At 29.9% G+C, this 22590-nt stretch overlaps 1 protein-coding gene across 1 annotated transcript; it reads right to left on the bottom strand.

Moving 5' to 3' along the window:
* Positions 1-3721: 3721 nt before the first annotated feature.
* On the bottom strand, positions 3722-4956 carry LOC137822063 (uncharacterized). The gene is made up of 2 exons (XM_068626958.2): positions 4588-4956; positions 3722-4488 (listed from the first exon to the last, which is right to left on the bottom strand). Exons 1-2 carry the CDS (start codon positions 4804-4806, stop codon positions 4045-4047), a joined length of 663 nt encoding a protein of 220 aa, XP_068483059.2. The 5' UTR covers positions 4807-4956; the 3' UTR covers positions 3722-4044.
* Positions 4957-22590: the final 17634 nt, after the last annotated feature.

Genomic DNA, 22590 nt, shown 5'->3' with positions numbered 1-22590 from the left:
CGTATGAGGTACAAGGGAATGACATTTCGAAACTCAAAGATAAGTTTAAAATGCTCAAGGTTGACTTAAAAGTATGGAACCATGAAGTGTTTGGTCATCTGGACACGAACAAAAAAAAGGATCCCGAAGGAAATAGAGGTACTTGATTGCCAAGATGCTAATGGAGGCCTTGAAGGAGAAGCAAGGCTGAAAAGAATGGATCTGGTTAGTCTGTTGTCAGTGATGAATAAAAAAATTGAATCTCTCATTTGTTATAAGGCTAGAGAAAACTGGAGCAAGCATGAGGACTCGTGTTCAAGATTTTTTCACTTCATGCTAAGATGGAGAAGACTTAGGAATGAAGTTAAGGGTGTAGAGGTTGGGGGCCAGTGGTGTCTTTATGGGGTACAAAAGGGAAATATTTTGGCTGCAATCACCTATTGTTGTAGAAGCCAATAAAGTGTTTATAACACATTGTTGGATTTTGAGGCCTTTTATAAAGTTTTTGCACAAATATGTAATATTGTTGCACCTCCAAATGAAGAGTAAATGTATACTAATTTACGAACCAAAGGTATACTTTTTTTGGCTTGTATATGTTTCAAGATCAATGTCATAAATTTGAGATGACCTTATGTGTTGACATTATATGAACTTAATTAATGAGTATGAGTTATTTTGTTATGTTGTCACTTATTTTTGGGCTTCATGCTTTTTAGATTAATTACTCACTTAAAGATGATGTATATGATTCTTTAAATACATGTGCCACAATGATTACTTCTATATAAAGTAGGGATAGTAATGCGGGTCGGTTCGCAACCCGCTACCAAAAAACGCGGGGCAGACTCATTAATCTAGCCCGATAACTCGCTTAGGCCCGCCCCGCATAACTCGCAGCATGTGCAGGCCAACAGTGAACTGCTGACTCGCATAAATAAAAAAATCATTTATTTATTTTGTAAAAAACAATATACCCCATTCATCCATTATTGTATTGTGACATTTATTTTATTTTATTTAAAAAATGAATTTAATGTACTAAAAAAAGAATTTTTGTTTTAATCATTTAAAGAGTTAGTTTTTTTATCAACAATAAAAAAAATAAAAATAAGAACCACTTTATGGGTCATCCAACCTATGTACAAAATCACACAAAAACGAACAACCCTTCCTCCGAAAAGTTTGTCACTAACTTTCTACTAGAACAAATACAGTCTGATCAACCTAAATAAAACACTTATGTTTAATCGAATACATACAAACTAGAGGATCCGGACACCAGTCAGAAAAGAATAAACAAGAAGAAAAGACTTTAAAGGTTACTCAGGACCAAACATTTAGTTGATTACTCAGGACCAAACATTTAGTTGAGTCATGGAGTTAGTATGAAGAGTAATAGTGGATTTAATTTTAAGTAAAGTCTTATATTTAAAATTTATTAATAAAAACAATAATATAAAGAAGAAATTTCAATATGATAGTTAAAAATTTAGTCATTTTTATTAAAATATGTTGTAGCAAAACTTTGATAAGATATTCTTATACATTACATATATATATGGAAAATAAATGCAAAGCAAAACTTTAATTATTTTTAATGAAGCCGAATTTATATTTATATTTTAATTAAATGGATTGAAACAGGGATAAAAGTTTAATTTTTCTGTAATAGGAATAAATCCTTTTTATAATTAATGAAATTTTAATTTAAAAAAATATTTTTTTTATGCAGGCTGTCTCACAAGCCTGTGGGTTACCTCTTAGGACGGGTAAATGAAATGAGTTTGCACTACTTGTGCGAGACGGGCCAACCCAATCCATATTTAGCGAACCAAACGCATAACGATGCAAAACCGGATGAGCCCGCATTGCCACCCTAATACAAAGGTTTAAGTATCCTGTATGCTTTCATTAATATATATTTATTGGCGATAAAAAAAGTTGATATATAAATTTTACTTTGAATATACATAAAGTAAAAATGACATTGTGCTCAAGAGGTGCACCAAAAATTACTATAACTGCATCATATGCTTTGCTAATTTGAACTCAAGTAAAAGGTATGACGAAGTTTTTCTTTTTCTTTTTTTTCTTTAATAAGTCTTCCATAAAATATCTTTTGTCGCCAAAAATAATTCTCTCATTTTTTTTTATTTACTTCGTCTAAATATTACGAGTTCTTCATTTGATTTGTTTTAAAGAACATAATGAGAAATGCGTAATATTTATCCAAACAAATTTCATACCGGTAATATTTGTAAGGGTCAAACAGAAAATATATCACAATTGAGAGATTAAATGAGAAGGAAAGAGAAAAAAAAAACAGTTGAATATCAAAGATAGTAATGGATAGAATCGTTTGAAAGCATGCACAGAAATAATTAATGTAAATCGAGATAAGAACTGTCCCCGAAGTAAGAGATATGGTATATATAACCGACACATAAATATTTAAGTACCTTTAGGAATAGCGTTAGCCGGAGGACACGTATTCCACCATTGGTTCCAAGCCACATTTGTGTCGAATTACCTTAGGTCAAAGGAATATCCTAACTTCACATCCCCAAACTTATCTCTACTCTTCGCAGATCGCCTCTTACGATGAAACATTTCATAAATGCAGCTGACATGGTAGTTCCAAAATCCAGGAGTTCGTGTTCTATATATATATCAGTTTTTTTCTCTTTTTCTTCATGTGGATTATGCAAGGACTAATGATGTATGTATGTATCTATCTCTCCGTCTCTTTTCTTTTGCATTTATGAGCATAGAACGTAAATGTGCATGAGACTACAGGAACGTTAATGTGCATTCAATGGGATTGGTTCCTCAAACTAAGAGTGCATCTACCACCCTTGATTTCAATTAAAGAACCTTGACTCATCGCTTTAAACTAGAGATAAATGCATCCTTATATATCTACTTTATGCATTTTCTAACCTTAGAGAAAGAAAATTCCATGGACTATTCAATGTTTATTATTTAGCCATTCAATTTTGGATACTGGTTATTAAAGATTAGGGTATTTTGAAATGCCACGCTTCTAGATAATTTGAGTAAATTATGGAATAGAATTTGTTAAAATTTATGTGAATTTTAGATAGGTTATAGCTCGGGGACTACTTATCTATCAAAATATTAATTATGATAACCAACTTCTGGCTGTAAGTTATATTTCTTTTTCAAACCTACTGTTCCATCGTTGTAGATAAACAGATCTTCGTGTTTTATTTGTAGTCTGCACATCCTTCGATAATTTTAGAGTTCAAATTTGCGTTGTTAGTTATTACATGTCGTAGATTTTTGGCTTTTGAGGGAGCAAAAAGAATGAAATCACATCTTAAAAGTGCTTTCTTTTGAATATGAAAAAAATAGTTGAACTAATTTATTATAGAAAAATTATATAGGCGTAAACTCAAAACAATAAAATGACACTTAATTACATTTAGAGAAAAATATATAAATTTTATGTGTTATGATATAATGGGATGATAAGATGTAAAAAATATTAGTGTTGATTAGGAACATTACTATACCATCAAATTAACAACCCACGTAGAAAACAACCCAGGTTTACTTGTTTGAAGACTGGTTACCCAGCAACATGTTAAAAGTGATGAACCTCTTAGGAAACTCAGTATTAGTTGTTGGAAAAAAAAGAGAGTCAAATTGAACATTTGTTGCAATCTGAAGAAAACATATTCACAAATTAAGAATCACTATAGCAAATGGGGCTTGGTTTCAAATCCGTAAAGAATCTTCCGAATTGTTCTGGCGAGATGGATAATCAATATTCGAGAATAGTCTGTACATAGAAATATGATGATGATGATGATACCAGGTTAGTTTCTACGGTACTCACTTAATGGCATTCGTTCTCACAACCAGATTAAGTACCGTATTAGCAGAGCTAGAGTTTATCATCACCGCACTGTTTCTGAACATACACTTGAGCTATATATATAAATAGGAACTTAGGCTTTTCAAAGGGAGAAATAAAAAGATAAACGTAAGGTCAAAGTTGAAAGTTTATACGTATCTCTTGACGTTCCTAATAAATAACTAGCACAAAAGACTGCACCTTCTCTTCAAGAATTTTGAAGGGTTCTGATCTGGTGGGTGCATGAATTTGCAGTTAGGACAGGAAGGAGATGACTTGCATAGCATTACCAACATGTGGCACCGCATGCAAACTGTTGCAACCATCTCATTGCTATCATCCTCAGTTGATGACAGCCACGAGGGAGAACGAATATTTATACCTTCTGAATCTTTCTTACACTTGCTCGGTTCATTGAACAGATCCTGATCACGTTCACTCAAACCTCCTGGGGAACCAGAAGTCTGCTTCTCATTCATATAGTAACTGTCTTCTCTTTTCCTCAGTGATTCGCATGTCAAATTCAGCTCAAGGTCTAAACTCATGTGATGAGAAGGAGGTGGTTCGGGACTTCTTTTGTGGTCCTCTGATGTTGTTCGTGTGTTACACAACTGTATCTGCCCTGACTACACATGCAAAAAACGATCAAAGATCAACAAGAAGATCATTCCAGAGTTGTGGCTTTGGAACATATGTTTTGACAGTATACTTAAATATATACATACCTGGATAGTGAGGTATTGACGCCATTTATCTGAAGAAAAAGGGGCCTCAGGGTGAATCTCTATATCAAAGATAGATTTCTTTTTTTCTATAGTTGTTTGATCCTTGAAGAAATCTTCGGCAAATGGCTCTTCCCATTTTCTCTTCTTTGATGATGCTTCAAATTCTGCATGAATTTCAGGCCTTGGACTCTCGGCCAGCGCTTTGTGAAAGGAGACCATAGTTTCAAAGAGTGGTTTCACCTTCAAATGGTTGGTTTTTTTGTGATCAAATGTAGTATACGACTGAGGTCTTTATATAGGACGAGTTGCCTTTTCGACTTCCGGGTTATAACTGCAAAGGGGTCAAAATTTGAAGGACGTTGCTTATGCAAACGTGCTTACCAAGTTGCCTTCTTAATAAATGCAAACCTTCAAACTAATTGTGCGTAACGTCTTTGATGTTATGTAAAAAAATGAAAAGGAAAAATTGCAAACATTCACTTACTCTATTTACCATTTCTTATAAAAGAAATTTAGAAAAAACTTGGTAAGCACGTTTTTGAGAAAACTTGGAAATTTGAAGGACTTCACATCCAAAATTCTTATAAAAGAAATTTAGAAAAAAAAAACACTTATTTTTACGCATAAAATATTATTAGAAGTCCTTTTAATCAGATACTAATTACCATTTCATGATTTTTTTTTACCTAAAACTTCTCTTTTCTTTCTATTCCCCTTTCCTCTCCTTTTTAAATGAACATTTATAATTACTCTAAAAAGTCTATGAAGAAATTTTAGGTGATCACATCAGTCCTTACAGCATTTAATTTATAAACAACGTAGGTCAAATATGATTTAATTATGAATGAGATTTTTTTTATCGGAAATTATGACGAGATACTATATAAATTGATTACTTTTTTTTCTTCTAAAAGTGCATATAAAAATATTTTACACTAATATCCGCTTTTTCTAGACTCAAATATAAAAAAAAGTAATCACTCTAATTACAATGATTAAAAAATTATTTAGATTTAATTCTGTAAATTACATTTAAAAATATTTTTTTTTCTAAAGTCATTGAAGTTTGATTTTTAAAATTAAAATTAATTAAAAAAAATCTCAATTAACAGGTTTTTTAAAAATAATATCATTAAATCCCGATAACCATAGTTAATTTTTTTTATATATATTTCATCTAATGTATTTTTTTTTTCTTACAAAGAAGTATGCATGCAAATATAAAGTACTACTAGTAATAAACTTTAATAATAAGATGTGATACCTTCAATTTCAACAGAATTAAATGATATCTTTAATTCTGAACGAAATAAATCCTTAAATTGATGTGTCATATTGTATGAATTCAATATACTAATGAGAATGTTATTCTCGCATTTTTTTTACACACTGTGGCAAATTAAAAGAAAAAGTGAGAATATAAAATTTTAGCATGAAAAAAGTATGACAAAGTGTGGTATATATATTGATATTAATTTAATTTAGAGTAAATGAAAAATGTTTTGAGATGAAGAAACATGTTTTAATTTTTAAAAATGAAAGCAATGGTTATATTTAGTTACAACCATAACTTAGTAGTGGTATACGAAGTAGTATGAATAAAATACGAAAAAATTAATTGGGGTGCATGTTGACATGACGTACTACTATAAAGGGGAGGGAAAAGGCGAGAGAGGAAGGTTTGGCAGTTATGAAAGGCGGTGAGAAGTGGAACACTATAGATGGAGAGGTATGGCATGGTCATTAATGTTGTTAGTGTGTGCAGTTGAAAGGAGGGTCTTCAATGCCATTGCCATTGCCATTGCCATTACCAATGGTTCTTTAATGTAAATAATAACTCCAACTTCCCCAATTGGGTCACTCACAAAACTAATATCTTTAAAGCTCTCAACACCCTCTTCACCCATTAAAACGAACCACACCTTAGATGACCTATGCTATTAAACACCCAAGAACAAGGCTTTAAAGCCTCTCAACACCCTCCCCCATTAAACCAACCAAGTCCTATGAGTTACCAAATAAATAATACCCAATTTAATGTTCTTTCCCTTCTCTCTCTCTCTTTAATAAATCTTCCAAACAACCTCTCCCCCACTCTTCACACTCATCCATGTAGTTGTATATGCTCCCTCTTCCTCCTAAGAACTTCACACAACCAGATGCTACAATACAACTCAAACTACGTATACCTCATCAAATTTAATTTAATAAAACATTTTTTCAAATCTTATTTATGTCTATCTCTTTCTTCATACACGTTGAATGGGGTTTGTAAGAAAGTAACTAAACATGGTTTAATTGTTGTATTCCTGAAATGATATTCTAGTCCATACCCGATAAATAGCTAGGTGGGTCAACGTGTTACATGACAGAGCGCAAAGATGGCTTCACTCTGTGTAATGCATGTCTATCTTCACGTACGTTATCCACACAAAAATCACGACAGAATACTTTGATTCAGACTATCTCGGAGACCATTCATTGAGGTAATTGGACCATCTTAAAAACCTGAAATCTTCATACTTTTTCCTATTTTCTTTTCCTGCTGTTTTGATAAATGATTCGATTCAGATCACAAAATCAAATTATTGATTCAAGAAAGGCAAATGTAGGTGTGACAAAACATCTGTAATACATGTGTTTGTCTTTTGAGGGGATTTTGGGTTGTATTTCTTTGCATGGAACACGGAAGAATATAGGCTTGACCTCTTAGGTTCCGAGGGCTGTTCATTTGCTAACGTCACTAATTACAACGAAATTTGCTGTGGTGCCCTAAATAGACGAATTGTTTTTTTTTAAATCAGGAAACAATAAATAAATATAAATATAAAATAGACGAATTGGTAACTCAAATTTAACTGTGCATTACCCTATAGAAGATACTCAAGCGCTTATTTGTTGAGATTTTTAGACACTGGATCAACAAAATGTGTACTGAGATGATAAGTACACAACAAACATTATTAAAGAATGAAATGAACTACCTATCAAAATTAATGAGTGTTCGTGCTAGTATAACTCAAATCAATTAGATATACTTAGTTTTCGAGTTGTGAAAAAGTGATTGTCATACTGCAAGTGAATCTGCATTTAATAATGGACAAAATTTATTTACAATTCTTGATTTCCGTTAGAATTGAAGTTTCCCGATAATTTGCATAACACATATTTATATCAAATGTTGATGGATGTGGTAAGACTTGTCGTTGGACTGGGTCCATTTGATACTTTCATGATAGGTTATTACAATGTTAAAATATTTTTTGGTAAGCAAAAACCACACCCCACACATGTATTATAACTTAATTGTTAGCTTTGAATAGCAAGGGATAATGTCCATGCAAAAAATGAAAGACTAACCTAAAATTTGGAGGTGAAATAGTTGAAATTCCATTAGAATTGAAGTGGATTCCGTGATGATTTTGAATTAAATCCCAAGTTGAAAAAATAGTTATTGAATCCTTAATTAGTGTACTTAAAAGTTTGTTCTGATAATTAAGAAGAAAAATGGTTGGCGTTATTTGTGATATAAAGACATAGGTAGTACTAGATGGAAAGAGAAAAGGGTGCCAACTACCAAGCCATTAAAGGCATTGAGAGATAGATGGAGTGTTCAATTTGAAGTAAGTTCACCTGCCTTCATTAAACCTCCTTGAATTCACTTAAATGCAGACTTCAACAGCGACCAAATTAAAACAACTGTGTTTTCTTGGTCATCTTTCTTCTTCATTATCAACAGACAGTTTTCTTCTGTTAAATGCCCCCAACCCACCCTGCCTTCCCTTCATTTATGTTTCTCTCTTTCTTCCTGTTTCAATCACTCCCCACTTACTACAAACAAACAGTCAAAATCTACTCAGCTACCTTAGTTCAAATCCACAACCATTTCCCATCCTTCTCCTTCTATTTACCATTACCACACCACCAAACAACCATTTCATCTATTAACTGATTTCCAACAACAATTTATGCCTAAGTATGTTCTTTTAAAATCAAACTTTGAGACAGATACTAACTTCTTTTGTCATCACTTTTCCAATTCCCATTATGCTAATATTTAAATCATTTCTTGTACGAATTAGTGGGATCAAATTCTAATTTTAATTAAAAATAGTATGTATATATTTCAAATTTTCTTATTATTTTATATCCTATATATTGATTGACTATAAATACTTCTTTTAATTTAATTTTTTTATTGCTGATGAAAAAAAATATATGCGAAAAACCCAACTTTTTAAATTATGTTTCTCTTTAAAATTAGGTCAAACGTAGAAACTCTTAAAAAATAAGTCACTTAATTTTTAAGAAGAAAAACTAGTTGACTAAAATCTACTCCAAATAACTTATTTAATGTGTAGCACTATTTATTTTTATTCAGCTTCGAATCTAATCATTACAGTTCCATTTTTCTGCCACCATTAATAATTTAGCATATATTTGGAGAAAAATCTTTATTAAAACTTAAAAAAATTCTACAATATTATTAAACTATTTTCTACATAAATTAAATTTATAAAAATATTATGTGAAATTTTTATATCAATATGTTAAATGATTGTAAGATCGCTTTCGTGATATGTAATCATCTAACAACTTCATGGAAAACATATTTCTTAGAATGAATTAAGAGTAAAAAATATAATTAACTTGAGAAAAAAAAATATTTTTTTAAATATATTTGCAGGATCTTTAACAAACGATTAAACTACTCGTTTTTAAGATAAGGACACGTATTATAACAAACTATAATTTCATACAAAATGCAAATTTTAGTTTCAGTAGATGTTACCAATACTAAAAATATATTAAAATAAGGGTTTTAGAGTTAATTTGGAGAGGCAAAGTGAATTAAACTTCTATAATTATTACGAAGTGGACTTTAAGTCTAACTCAACCCCATAAAACCGGTTCATAGGATTGAGGTTTGCACCCACTTATATACAATGAAAGGCTCTAATCTCTAGTCGATGTGGGATCTCCAATATACCCCCCTCACGCCGAGACTACCAACTCGTGCGTGGGACTATATATTATGGGTGGTCCGATAGCGGGTGGCACGATAGGCCCAACAAATACTCGCTAGGATAGGCTCGAAATGGCTCTGATACCATATTACGAAAGTGGACTTTAAGCCTAACTCAACCCCATAAAACCAGCTCAATGGGGTGAGGTTTGCACCCACTTATATACAATGAAATGTCCTTATCTTCTAATTTTAGAAATATTATTTCCTCTATCAATTCTCATCCTGAACCTCGCACCTATACCGAAGCCTCCAAACATGCTTCTTGGCAATCTGCCTTGCAAGCTGAGCTTCAAGCTCTTGCTGCTAACAATACTTGGCAACTTACCCCTCTCCCTCCAGGAAAGAAAACTATTGGTTGTAAATGGGTATATAAAATTAAATATCATTCTGATGGCACTGTTGAGCGCCACAAAGCTAGAGTTGTTGCCAAAGGGTTCACCCAACTTGAAGGACTTGATTTCTTAGACACTTTTGCACCTGTTGCTAAACTCACTACCGTCCGCCTTCTCCTTGTTGTTGCCACTACCAAAAATTGGGTTTTAAAACAACTTGATGTCAATAATGCCTTTCTTCACGGTGATCTCCATGAAGAGGTATACATGACCCCCCCTCCTGGTCTCTCTCTTCTGGTCGTCAATGGTACGCAAAACTTTCTACTTTTCTTTTATCAAATAATTACTCTATCTCTGTTGCTGACCACTCTCTTTTTCTTAAATATAATAATGATAAAATCACTGTTATTCTTGTTTATGTTGATGACTTGGTCTTCAAGTAAGTCAACGCAAGTATACTCTTGATCTCCTTCAAGAAACTGGCATGCTTGACTCTGCACCTGTGGCCACTCCTATGACTCACACCTCCCGTCTCTCTCCCGACCAAGGCTCACCTCTCGATGCTGATGCCACTTCCCAATACAGAAGACTCCTTGGACGTCTCATTTACTTAAACCAAAACGCGACCTCAATGGAGTGAGGTTTGCACCCACTTATATACAATGAAAGGCTCTAATCTCTAGTCGATGTGGGATCTCCAACACACCCCCCTCACGCCGAGACTGCCAACTCGTGCGTGGGACTATATATTTTGGGTGGTCCGATAGCGGCCCGATAGCGGGTGGCCTGATAAGCCCAACACACCCCCCTCACGCCGAGACGGATAGATGAAGCTCGTGCGTGTGGTAGGGCATGTTGTCCAGTCAGAGTCACTAAAACTACAAAGGTGAAGTGAACTAGTGTGAGAAAAATATAGTCCTTCACCAGGGGTGCCCTTGAGGTAAGGCAAAAGACGGGAGACAGCTTGTTGATGATGAGTTGTGGGTGCAGCTCTGATACCATATTACGAAGTGGACTTTAAGCCTAACTCAACCCCATAAAACCGGCTCATAGGGTTGAGGTTTGCACCCACTTATATACAATGAAAGGCTCTAATCTCTAGTCGATGTGGGATCTCCAATAATAATCGGATAAATAACTTAATTGAGTACTTATTGAATAATATTTATGATGTTTGTGTAAAAGTCAATTTATAATATAAATAAGAGTTTATTTGATGGATTTTCTTATATAATTTTTCTAAACATTTATTTTTCTCTCTTAAATACACTATTTTTTATCGACAAAAAATAAATAGGAAATTTTTAAATTTATATACACTAATTTTAATATATAGAATTTTTTTTTAATAATTTTCTTTTTCTAGGAATACTTGAGAAACTCATCCAAACATATCCTTAATTTTATTTTCTCTTCCATTATAAAAGAAATTTTACATAAATATTTATTCAAATAAATATTTAACTAAAAATAAAATTATAATTTTCTATAAATTAAAGTGAATTTATGTGCAAGTAAAAAGTATAAATTTTGAAAAAGTATATATAAAAAAAGCTTTTACAAATTAATTTGAATAAGTTGATTTTAACTTATACATATGAATCACACATTAATCCATATATAAAAGATATTTATTAAAAAATATAAAAAAGAAATACTTTCAAAAAGATATGCATTAAGCAAGTCCAGAGCAAGATCTTTACCATTCAAGCATACTTGAGATCCATGGATTTAGCGTAAGTTTAAGGTATCCAAAATCCAAAACTCAAGACATGTTAAATGTACAACAAACCTCTCTTCGGCTTTTCACCACTTGATGTTTTGGTGTATGTGACTAATAAATGTCATAATTCAGAAATATTTTATACAAAAAGATAGACATTTATAAACTTTAATTGATAAAATAATTATAATTCAACTTCAAATTTAGGAATTTGAACATTTTTACATATTTTAGGATTATAAGATGAATAAGAATGATTTATTTCCAATTTTGTGTTATTTTCATGAATTTAAGGAGAGATTAAGCAAAAGATTATATTATAAAAAAAAATTCACTTAACAGAAGCCCAATTAGGTTAAATAGAAGATGTGAGGCATAACCCTAGACATCATTGGGAAGAACCAAAGGAAGGAAACCCTAAAGAAGACAGTCGTCAAGAAAAAACGCTCTGGATCTTCTTTTCTTGTTGCCCATGCTTATAATAGCCATCATGAGTGACTAATTCTTTTCTTTAGGATTGGGAGTAATTTGTTCAAACTCCTATGTATTGAAGTGATATTTATCTATAATATTAAGTTCTTGGTTGATGATTGGTATTATCATTTTATTCTCAAAGCTTGAAACTATTCATGATTTTGATAATTAGATTTGACTGGAAAGTACTTTTAAGCATCTGACATAAATGATAATGCTTAACATATTTGAATGCTAAGAATAAATTTGAAATGTTAACTACTTTATAACATCTATTTGTAATGATAAAAACTTTTATAAACATAAGAGGAATCGATATTTAGGATACTCTTTTAATAATTTTGTATGCGGGGAATCGATACGAATGATTTTTATATGTGCATCAATGTCAATCTAGATGGAATGTTATATGTTTAAAACTATAGATGAGTGAGAAGGATTAACCTCATTCCCAATTTTCTTAATTAAATTATTTTACTTATTTATTTTGTTTTCATTTAATTTTCATGCAAACTTAAGTCAATATCTTTCAAATCAATCAAATTATTGTCCTTATTCTTATACTTAGTGAATGCTACTATTAGGATTTTAAACAAATGTTTCTTTTGGGTTCAATATTCGTCCTTAGGGACAAATTATTACTTCTGACTCGGTACACTTGCCGTAAAAAAGAGTCACCAATGACTTTATATATATATATATATATATATATATATATATACTTGAATTTTGGATATTATTGCGAGGATTCAGTTGGTGTAGAATGTATCTGTACTAGTATGGACCGAGACCGAGCCGCCCGACACCCCCACGGACGGCCAGGCTGACCGACACATTTAACCATTAACACTCAAACCAAGGTCAGTGAAGCTAAACTACCATTAAGAATTAGGTAATACAACCATAAGTGCGATTCATTCCACTAATCGGGCTCAATTAGGTAAGCCCATTAAAATAATATAAATAGTGCACATTCCAAGAAGAAAGGTACGTCATTATTACTGTATACACCCGAGTGACGAATACCTTCTTTACTAACTTGAGCGTCGGAGTGCCTTCTGCAGGTACCTGCCCTATTTGGCATTCACCCGAGACTGAAGGATCGAGAGCCGAAGAAATAGCGCGAAGGCTAGAAGGATCACAGTAAGGCTCTAGCAACCTGCTCGAAGGAAGGAAGAAGACGAAGTCTTCAATAGTTCTCTAGGTCTCATCTCCCTAGCAGGAACAATTGGCGCCCACTGTGGGGCCGAAAGAAATTAGTTGAAGAAAGAAAGTAGACGGTCTAAATCAGAACCATGGAGAGAATGACTGAACCCGATCAGGCAATGCTGCTACTGTCTCTACAGAGAGTGATTGTCGAGATGAAGAGGAAAACATAAGAAGTTGCCCAGAAGAACGAGCAAGAGATGCAGGCTCTCCGAAGAGAAAATGAAGAGATGAAGAAGAAGCTGATGGAGGGAGGACCGTCCACTGGACCGACCAATGTTTTCGGCAGGTCCTTCACCTCTCCTCCCAACGTGACTCAGCTTAAGGCTTCAACCTGGATGAAAAACAAATTACATGCAGTTAAATTTTCATATAAGAATGAGTATTGTGTTTATTACAGTTTTTTTTATAACATTGAGGTAGCTTAATGTTTACTTTGTGGACCATAAAAAAGAAATTTGTAGTTATACAATCTACCTCCAAACTATTTAGCTATGTTTTTGCGTTGTTCACTGACATGGTTTAATGTGCTTAATAGTACTACTATATTATATCAACCTAGTCCATTAAGTAGTTATTTTTCTGTCATAAGCATTTGTTGCATAAGGATGTATTAGTGTTAATATTGGAAAAGCAGAGACAAGAAGATAAATAAAAAATATGATTTTTAAACTTTTGAAGACGTGTAATTACATTCCAGATTAGATCATACCAAATAGAATTGAGCAAATGTTGGCAAACACATGTTAATCCAAATGAAATGCATATTTTGGTTGCTCACTATTGATATCGTAGTTTAAGCATACATGCAATAACTATAAAAGGGGAGTAATTTTGTAGTTATCTATAACTTGAATGTATATATAAAGGGGATTTCCCTATTTAATGGTGTGTTTGGATTGTGGAGGAGATTTGAGGAAGTGAATTTGGAGAGATTTGAAAGGAAAGTGAAGTTGTTTAGATTAGGGTATGTAAGAGTAGATTTGTGTTGAGAGAAAAGTTTATTGAATTTTGTAAATGATGTGATGGTTGTGTGAAATTTTTAATTTTTTTTAAAGGTGTAAAATGTAAGTTTATAAATTTACCTTTACTTTTAAAAATATATAAATAATAAAACATAAATAATTAATTTATGTATTTATTTTTTATAATTAATAATAATAATAATATTATTATTATTATATAAATAACTATATTTATTTTTATTATTAATATTATTAAATATTTGATGCAGATAAAATTAAGAATAATTTTGACTTTTTAATGTATTATGTAAATTTTTAATAATTATAAAATATATAATTAAGATAATATTTTTTTTATAAATTATAAAATAATATATAATAATTTATTTATTTATTTATTTATTTATATTATTATAAATTAATTTTAACTACATAAAAAATAATAATTTTATAATTAATTAATTAATAATTTAAATTTTATTATTATTACTATTATTTAGTTATAGTTATTCTTTATAATTATTTTAATTATTTATTATAGTTGTTATTTCATAAGTTTATTATTTATTATAATTATTATTTTATATATTTATTAATATTTTATATTATTTTAATAATACTAATTATTTTTATATTATTTTATACAATTAATTATATTTATTTTATTATAATATAAATATTAATAAATTAATAATATGAAAATATAAACTTATATATAATAAAAAATATAATTCATAATCTTATAAATATATATTTTATTTACTACAAGAAATTTTCTAGTTACATACCGATTATTACACACGAATTCAAATCCGTATGTAAATTAAGAATTACATACAAATTTTACATACGGATTTGAATTCGTATGTAAATTAAGAATTACATACGAATTTTACATACGGATTTGAATCCGTATGTAAAATGATGTTACATACAGATTTTTACATAGAAATCTGAATTTATATGTAAAATCAACATTATATATGTATTTTTACATACGAATCTAAATCCGTATGTAAAGTAAGCATTACATACAAAGTTTTACCTACGAATTTGTATATAGATTTTTACATACAAATTTAAGTAAAGAAAAAATTATAATTCGTATATAAAATATTACATACAAAATATTTTTAATAATTATAATAATAATATTGATATTATTATTTTTATTAATATTAATAATATTATTAATGATAATATTATTAATATTTATAATACTAAAAATATTTAAAATATGAATAATATTAATAGTATTTATAATATTAATAATATTAAAAATATTTAATATTAATAATATAAATGATTAATAATATTAATAAATAAATTATATTAATAAAATAAATTATATTAATAATATTAATAAAATAAATGATATTAATAATATTAATAAAAAATACATATTCACAGGCAGGCGCGGGAAGCCACTAGTGGTAATAATGAGAATTAAATCTAAAACCCCATATATTATTACTACCATTTCTTACACTTAATAACTCTATTTATATAACATTGAGTGAGGTTTTTTTTATAAGTGTTGTTTTATCCTTAAATACTTCATTAAATTATTTTTGTCTACTTTCTCTAAATAAGTTAGTATTGTCTTAGCCGTAATTAACCAGATATATTATTACTCGACAAAAATATTTGATATAAACTAATAATGAAGATGCATTATGTACTGCTTACTGATTTAATTTGTAAATAAAGTTATTTTCGGTAGAAATATTATTAATATTTCACTTCTTTATCATTGGGTAAATTTTAAGTGGAACTCACCAAAAGGAGAAAAACATTCATAATATAGAATTCATCACGAAAAAATGATCCAAGAATAAAAAAAACCCGTGTTGCTAATTAACGCTGTTTTTTTTTATGTAATTCATATGATAAAATATATAAGATGGTAGGCTCACGATCGTGTTAATTTGTAATGAGAATCTTCATACACTTGTGAAAAGTTTGAGAGTAGAGGATTATACAATAGAATATGTAACACAATTTTATATTATTATTATTATTTAATTATAGTTATATATTTATGATAAATTATTAAACTTTATAATTGTATAATTAATTGCACAATTTTTCTACACACTGATATAGTAAAAAAAATTAAGATTTACACTATGTGAATTTTATTCTGATGTTAAAAATAAAAAAATAAGATTAACATTTAAAGTGAAAAAGTTATTAATATCTCATTCTATTAAATAATATTTTTTATTAATAAATAATATTCAGCATGCTTTATGCTGGATTAGATTGACCATGAGGTTATAGAAATAATTAACTAGATCTACAGCGTATATATTTTGTATAATGTGTATATATATTCTTTAGAGATTAAAGAAGAAAGATATTAGGCTCTTCAATTATGCACTTCTAGAAAAATAAATTTGGCGTTTTCGGTCAGATGAGGAAGGTTTGTGGAAAAAGATTCTTGACTCAAATTATGGAGGTTGAAGACAATTGAGAACTAAAGAATCTTACTGGTGAAAAGACCTATTTTGGAAGATAAGTGACTTGGTAGTGAGGTTTTAGAAGTTAAAATTTCGTGATTCTTCTCTATAACCAAAGATAAAGTAGCTAATCTGACACAAGTAAGCTATTGGAACAATAATAAGTGGCTTTGAAAAGTGGAACGGAGACGAACTCTATTTGAATGGGAAGTGAGAGAAGCAAACCAGCTCATGAATTTGTTAAGCGACAAATCTCTTACAAAAGATTCTCAGGGTCATTGGGTATGGAAGGCAGATGAAAATCTTGTCTATACAGTTAGTTCAACGTATAGATGTTTAATGACAGAGGTAGAAGGGGATTTTAGGTTTTTATGAGTCCTTTTGGAGCATCAAGGTTTTACTATCATTAATGACCACTGCATTAGGGATCCATGTTTTCTTCAAATGCAAAGTAGCCTCTAGGTTTTGGTGTTTGTGTTGTGAGTGGGTGGGTAAGAAAACAACGTTACACTGTGATGTCAAAAACCACTTTTTGCAGTTTAATCTTGTATGGGCAACTCAAACAATGAATAGAACATGGGGGTGTATGTGGATTGCAATGGTTGGAGAAATTTGGAAGGAAATGAACCTAATCATTTTCAAGAATGGTAGGGTGGATAGCTCTAAGATCTTTTCTCTGGCCTAACTCAAAGCGTGGTCATGACTATCTAGTAAGGAAAGCTTAACTGATTCCCCTTATGCCCAGTGGTGCATAGAGTCTAAGGAATGCTTGAAATCAATAAAAAAGAAAACATAAGATTGAGAAGGGTTGGAGTAATTGAACCTCTAACAGGTACACTAGTAAGCTACATAGGAAAATTTAAGGCCTAGGATGTGGTAGTAATATCAAGGTAGTTGCAAGTTGTTTTGTTTGGGCTAAAGTTTATGCGTATTTCAGTCTAGTGAGGTTGGTGCTACTAACGGTTCACCTTGTCAAGGTGGAGTTGTTTGTCTTTTGCAGGTTAAAGAAGGCTAAAGAAATAGTTGTTGTCAATGGTGATTAAAATTATTTTAATATGTAATGAAGTGTTTGTTATTGTATTGCTTTTTTTGTTATATCTTTAGTGTCGCAGAGTAGATCAAGGTGGGTATAAGTTCCTTCGAGACATGTTGTCACGAATTTTGTGTTTACCTATGTAGTGTTGATTAAGATTTGTGGATGACAAAGTTTATTTGTGTTATCATATTTTTTGTATGTGCCTCCACTTAGATTTTGGTGCTTTTGTGAAAAATACTTTGTATGATTGATCTATTTCCTTTGTATATATGCTAAGAGATTGATCTTGATTTTTTTTATAAGGATTGAGAGATCTCTAAAGTATTCCATACCTATTTCATTTATTCATTCTGAAAAAAAAAATATAATTCTTTATAATATACTCTTTTAAATGTTAAGTATTTTTTTTGTCGGCATAAATGTTAAGTATTAGTTACGTTAGATTTTAGATAAATATTCTTTTGTATCCATTATATCTATGTTCATTTGACAACTATTTTTATAATACAACATTATATTAAAATAATAAGAATAAAAAAATATAAATATATATATAAATATAAATAAAATATTATAATAAAATAATAATTTATGAAGGTATAAAAGTAAAGTGTGAAAGTACCGTACCATATGGGAATTCAAAATCCAGGATTTTTTTCCTCTGTCTCCCTTTCACTTTTGCCAACAAACCAACATGGAGAATACTCTGTTTTCTACACTTCTTTTTAAGATCAATGCAACTTTATACTTTTCTCTTCTCCGGTAGCTGTCTATCAATGTAACTAATTTATTTTGAAGGGCATGAGATGAAAGTTATTTCCTACATCCCCTTTTTGACTTCAAGATGTTTAAATTTAGCCTTTGATCATTTATATTATGTCAGTGATGATCTGATGGAGGGAGCTGAGAGTCTGAGACAGTTTGGAGAAGTTGTAATAACTTGGATATGTGTCCAGAACTGTGCCATTGCATTGAAGTTATTTTATCCAAATTATTGCGTTCTTCCTTAGCTTCCCACTGCACTTCCATTAATCCATATATACAAGTATGCTTTTATTCATTTATTTTTCTCTTGATTGAACGTAAGTTAATTTTATTTGCACACTCAGTTTCTGATGAGTGAACAGTGTGTGACGGTCATAACTTTGTGAGAGTGTGTAGGTGGAGACAGAACCATGTATACGTTGCATTGGGTATGAATGAATGACGAAAATGTTACGTTAGATAAGAGGATCGTGAGTGGTCAGAAAAATCTATTAGGGGTCCCACTTTTTCTGGGTGAAATTACGTGTTGGGGAAGGTTCATTAGTTCATCAGTACTTTCACAGTCCGGTTGGTGAGTAATGATTAATAGTATTGTGAAGGAGCTCTGGATTCCAGAAAAATTAAATGGACAACATTTCATGCTTCATTGTTTATGCTATCCAAGTTATAGATTCACCTGCAATCTCTTATTTAGGCAATATTTGGCTGACCTACTACGGTACTAAACTTCATTAAAACAATGGATAATGTAAGTAATGAAACTGCCATGCCAAAATGATAAGCTCATTTTCCACTTTCGACCACTTTTCTATGTAAAAAAATGTATGTGATTTATTAATAATTTTAACAATAATATGAGTTATAACAATAATAATAATGAGTATAATACTGAATTTATTAATGAATATTATTTTGTATTTAATGTTAAATTTACACTATATAAATTATATAAATACGTGGACAATATTTGTATAATTTCTTTTAAGATTGTGTTTGAATTGATGAGTGAATGAGTGAGGATTTAGAGAGAGTGGATGTGTGAGAATTCGAGAGGGTGGATGAGAGGGTGGATGAGTGAGGATTTGAGATGATACTATGAAAAAAGTGAGTGTATTTGAACGGGATATGTTAGAGTGAATTTGTGAGAAAAAATTATTGAAGTTTGTGAGTATGTGAGAGTATTTTTATTTTTTTTAAAGATATAAAATGTCAAATTGTCTTTAAAAATAGAATAATCAAATATTAGTTTAAAAAAATACGAGTTACTTGACAAAAAATAATTTACATGTAAAATTATTAATGTGTATAAAAATTATAAATTATTATATAAAAATAAATAATTTAAAAATTCTAATTAGAAAATCCTTTTATATTAAGTGTAAATAGTATTATTATATTTATAATAATAATTATTATTATTATATAGAACATAGATTGGATCAAAGTTGGATTAATTCAACACGAATAAGTGATGATTACTAGAGATATATATAGGTGGAAGAATTAATATAATTTGCACAACATAATGAAGGTAGTGACAACATAATAAGGATGAGGTGTCGTAATTGTTTGAATGAGACAACATTAAGTTGTAATGCAATAAACAAATTGGAGATTATGAGTGTGACTACTACGTGATACAATGCATAAATTGTTGGGAAAAACGGGTAAAGATATTACAAATTGGAATATATAACAGGGAAGGAGGAAAGTTTAATTTATAACCCTCAAACCTCCTTTTCAAACAATGAACCCACCGATGTGGGACTTGGGATTAAGTAAAAATCAACATAAATACCATTATGTGAGCTAGTATTAATAGAGGTGAATAAGGAAATATGTTATAAAATTCATAATAACATAGGCCAAATATTTTGTTAATATATATAACACTTTAGAGTATATGACACACTAGTAAAAATTTTGTACAATTAGATTTTTATAGAATTTTTTGTTGTTTTGAAACTTTGTTTAAATTTACTAAGTATATTTTATATGCATTTATACTTGTGGGTCGATTAATCTCTTTACAACAGTCAAATCCACAAGTGTTTGTCCCAATATATATTTGGAAATGAATGTACTATTTACAGGTTCAAGAATTATGCAAAATTTAGTTACATTTAAAAAAAAACTCGCATACAACGATAATTATTACACCAATCATCATTATTTTTAACATACTTAACAACGATTCATTCTAAAACTGTTGTTGTTTTCTTAACAATTTTTTTTTTTTATTTTGACGACGAATTTGAGTCTTTTTTATCATTATTAAATCCGCTTATGATGATGGGTTAAACAAAACCATTGTTGAATTGTAGAACTTACAATGACGTATTTATTAACAATAGTTAAAAGTCTCTTTTAATTCTTGTTAAAAGATATTTGCGTGAAAGTGAGTATTTTATCAATCGAGACAATAAGCATTAGTCACTCTACTATATCGTTATTGTATTTCTCCACGAAAAATGTCTCAAACTTTATCCCAAAAATTAAGGGTTAACTCTTCACCTCTTCCTATTTTTTTTCCCTTTGTTTTATGACATGAATTTTCTTCATAACTACCACTATTCACACTTAGTAATTTCTAGTTGCCTTTTTCCATTATATTCTATTTCTTTTTTTCTCCGTAATTGTACCTAGAATGTGATATTGTTTATAAATATGTTATATCCTATAGGGTTTAAAATATGAATGTGCATAGGTATGATTGCTAAATAAATAATTTGTAAAAGATAGAACTATTTTAGATCATTAAGCGTTAATTCTAAAAACAAAAGTGATGGATGGGAGACCCAAACTGTTTAAGTTTTTTTTTATCAGAAAAAAGAAGAAGAAGAATGAACTAAATATAACAGACACTTAGAGTATTATAATCCTTATACAAAACACAAAATTTTACAAGAGTGATTATGCGAAGTATTTAATAATAATTCTCAAATCTTAAAGATATAATCATGAAGCTAATATCATTGTTCAGTGAAATAGAGGTAACAAAGGCGATGTGGAAATGGAGAGTAGTAAAAGTCCTAAGTCAAATGAGTTTAATTTTAGGTTTATAATTTTTTTTAAGAATCACTTAAAGAGTATAAATGATAGCCATAAATGAATTTCATAATAGTGAAAAATGACCTAGCAAAAATAACACATTCTTTATATTGTTAATATCTAAAAGAAATATTATATGAAGAGCTAAACGAGAATATATCCATATTCTTGGTATTAAGTATGTTCAAGATTATTAAAATGCTCTGAATGAAATTGAAGGAAGTCCTAAATAAGGAAATAGTTAATGAAGTATTGGAAAAGGTCATATATAAAAGGAAAAGTTGCATTATGTGGAAGGTGTACAATAAAAAAAAAACCTACAATCCACATAAATGAGAGTTTCTATGTTACATGAAGAAAATAAAATAAAATTCTATACAAAGTGAATTAATTAAATATAAGAGAGGGTGGATTCAATAGCAGTTGTTCTCGTATTTAAAATAAATTTTATAAGTTTAAAATAATCAAATATTTATTTTTCACTTATCTTAAACTTTTCATTTAAACTTAAAAAAACATGTTTTCACAATTCCCATCTCATTGTACTATTTTCTTTTCTCTCTCTAATATTGAAAACCCATACAAGTTCCACATTTTTGTGGTTGAATAATAACGAGAAAGAGAAAATATTTTACATCTACTTTAGAGAATTTTATATTTGAGTTCTTTAAAGTAAATACTGAGTTAGATAAGTAGTTTTATATTCATATATTAATTGTGAGTTATGCATTGGATGTAAGAATTTTAATTATTAAGATTTTGGCGTTCCTCTAAAAAATCCTAGAAATTTTTAAATTGGGTTTTATTTTTATCTAACCCATAGTATCTTGCTTGTAAGTGTGAGTAATTACTCTACCAAGTTTTGAATTGTTTTTAGAAGAAACAAATAGTTATTGAATTATTTTGACTATTTTAGTCTTTATTAGTCGCTAACAATGAAAAATAATATTTAAATAGTAT

Source organism: Phaseolus vulgaris, chromosome 9 (assembly GCF_051622355.1).
Source record: "Phaseolus vulgaris cultivar YP4 chromosome 9, ASM5162235v1, whole genome shotgun sequence".
NCBI lineage: Eukaryota > Viridiplantae > Streptophyta > Magnoliopsida > Fabales > Fabaceae > Phaseolus > Phaseolus vulgaris.
The sequence above is the reverse complement of the archived record's forward strand: the minus strand, read 5'-3'. Positions and strand labels throughout refer to the sequence as shown.

Bases quoted from the DNA above. Each gene is read 5' to 3' on its own strand.
- LOC137822063 (XM_068626958.2), bottom strand. From the start codon at position 4,806: ATGGTCTCCTTTCACAAAGCGCTGGCCGAGAGTCCAAGGCCTGAAATT. The intron at 4,489-4,587 runs GTATGTATATAT...TTGCATGTGTAG, and splicing joins GTCAATACCTCACTATCCAG to TCAGGGCAGATACAGTTGTG.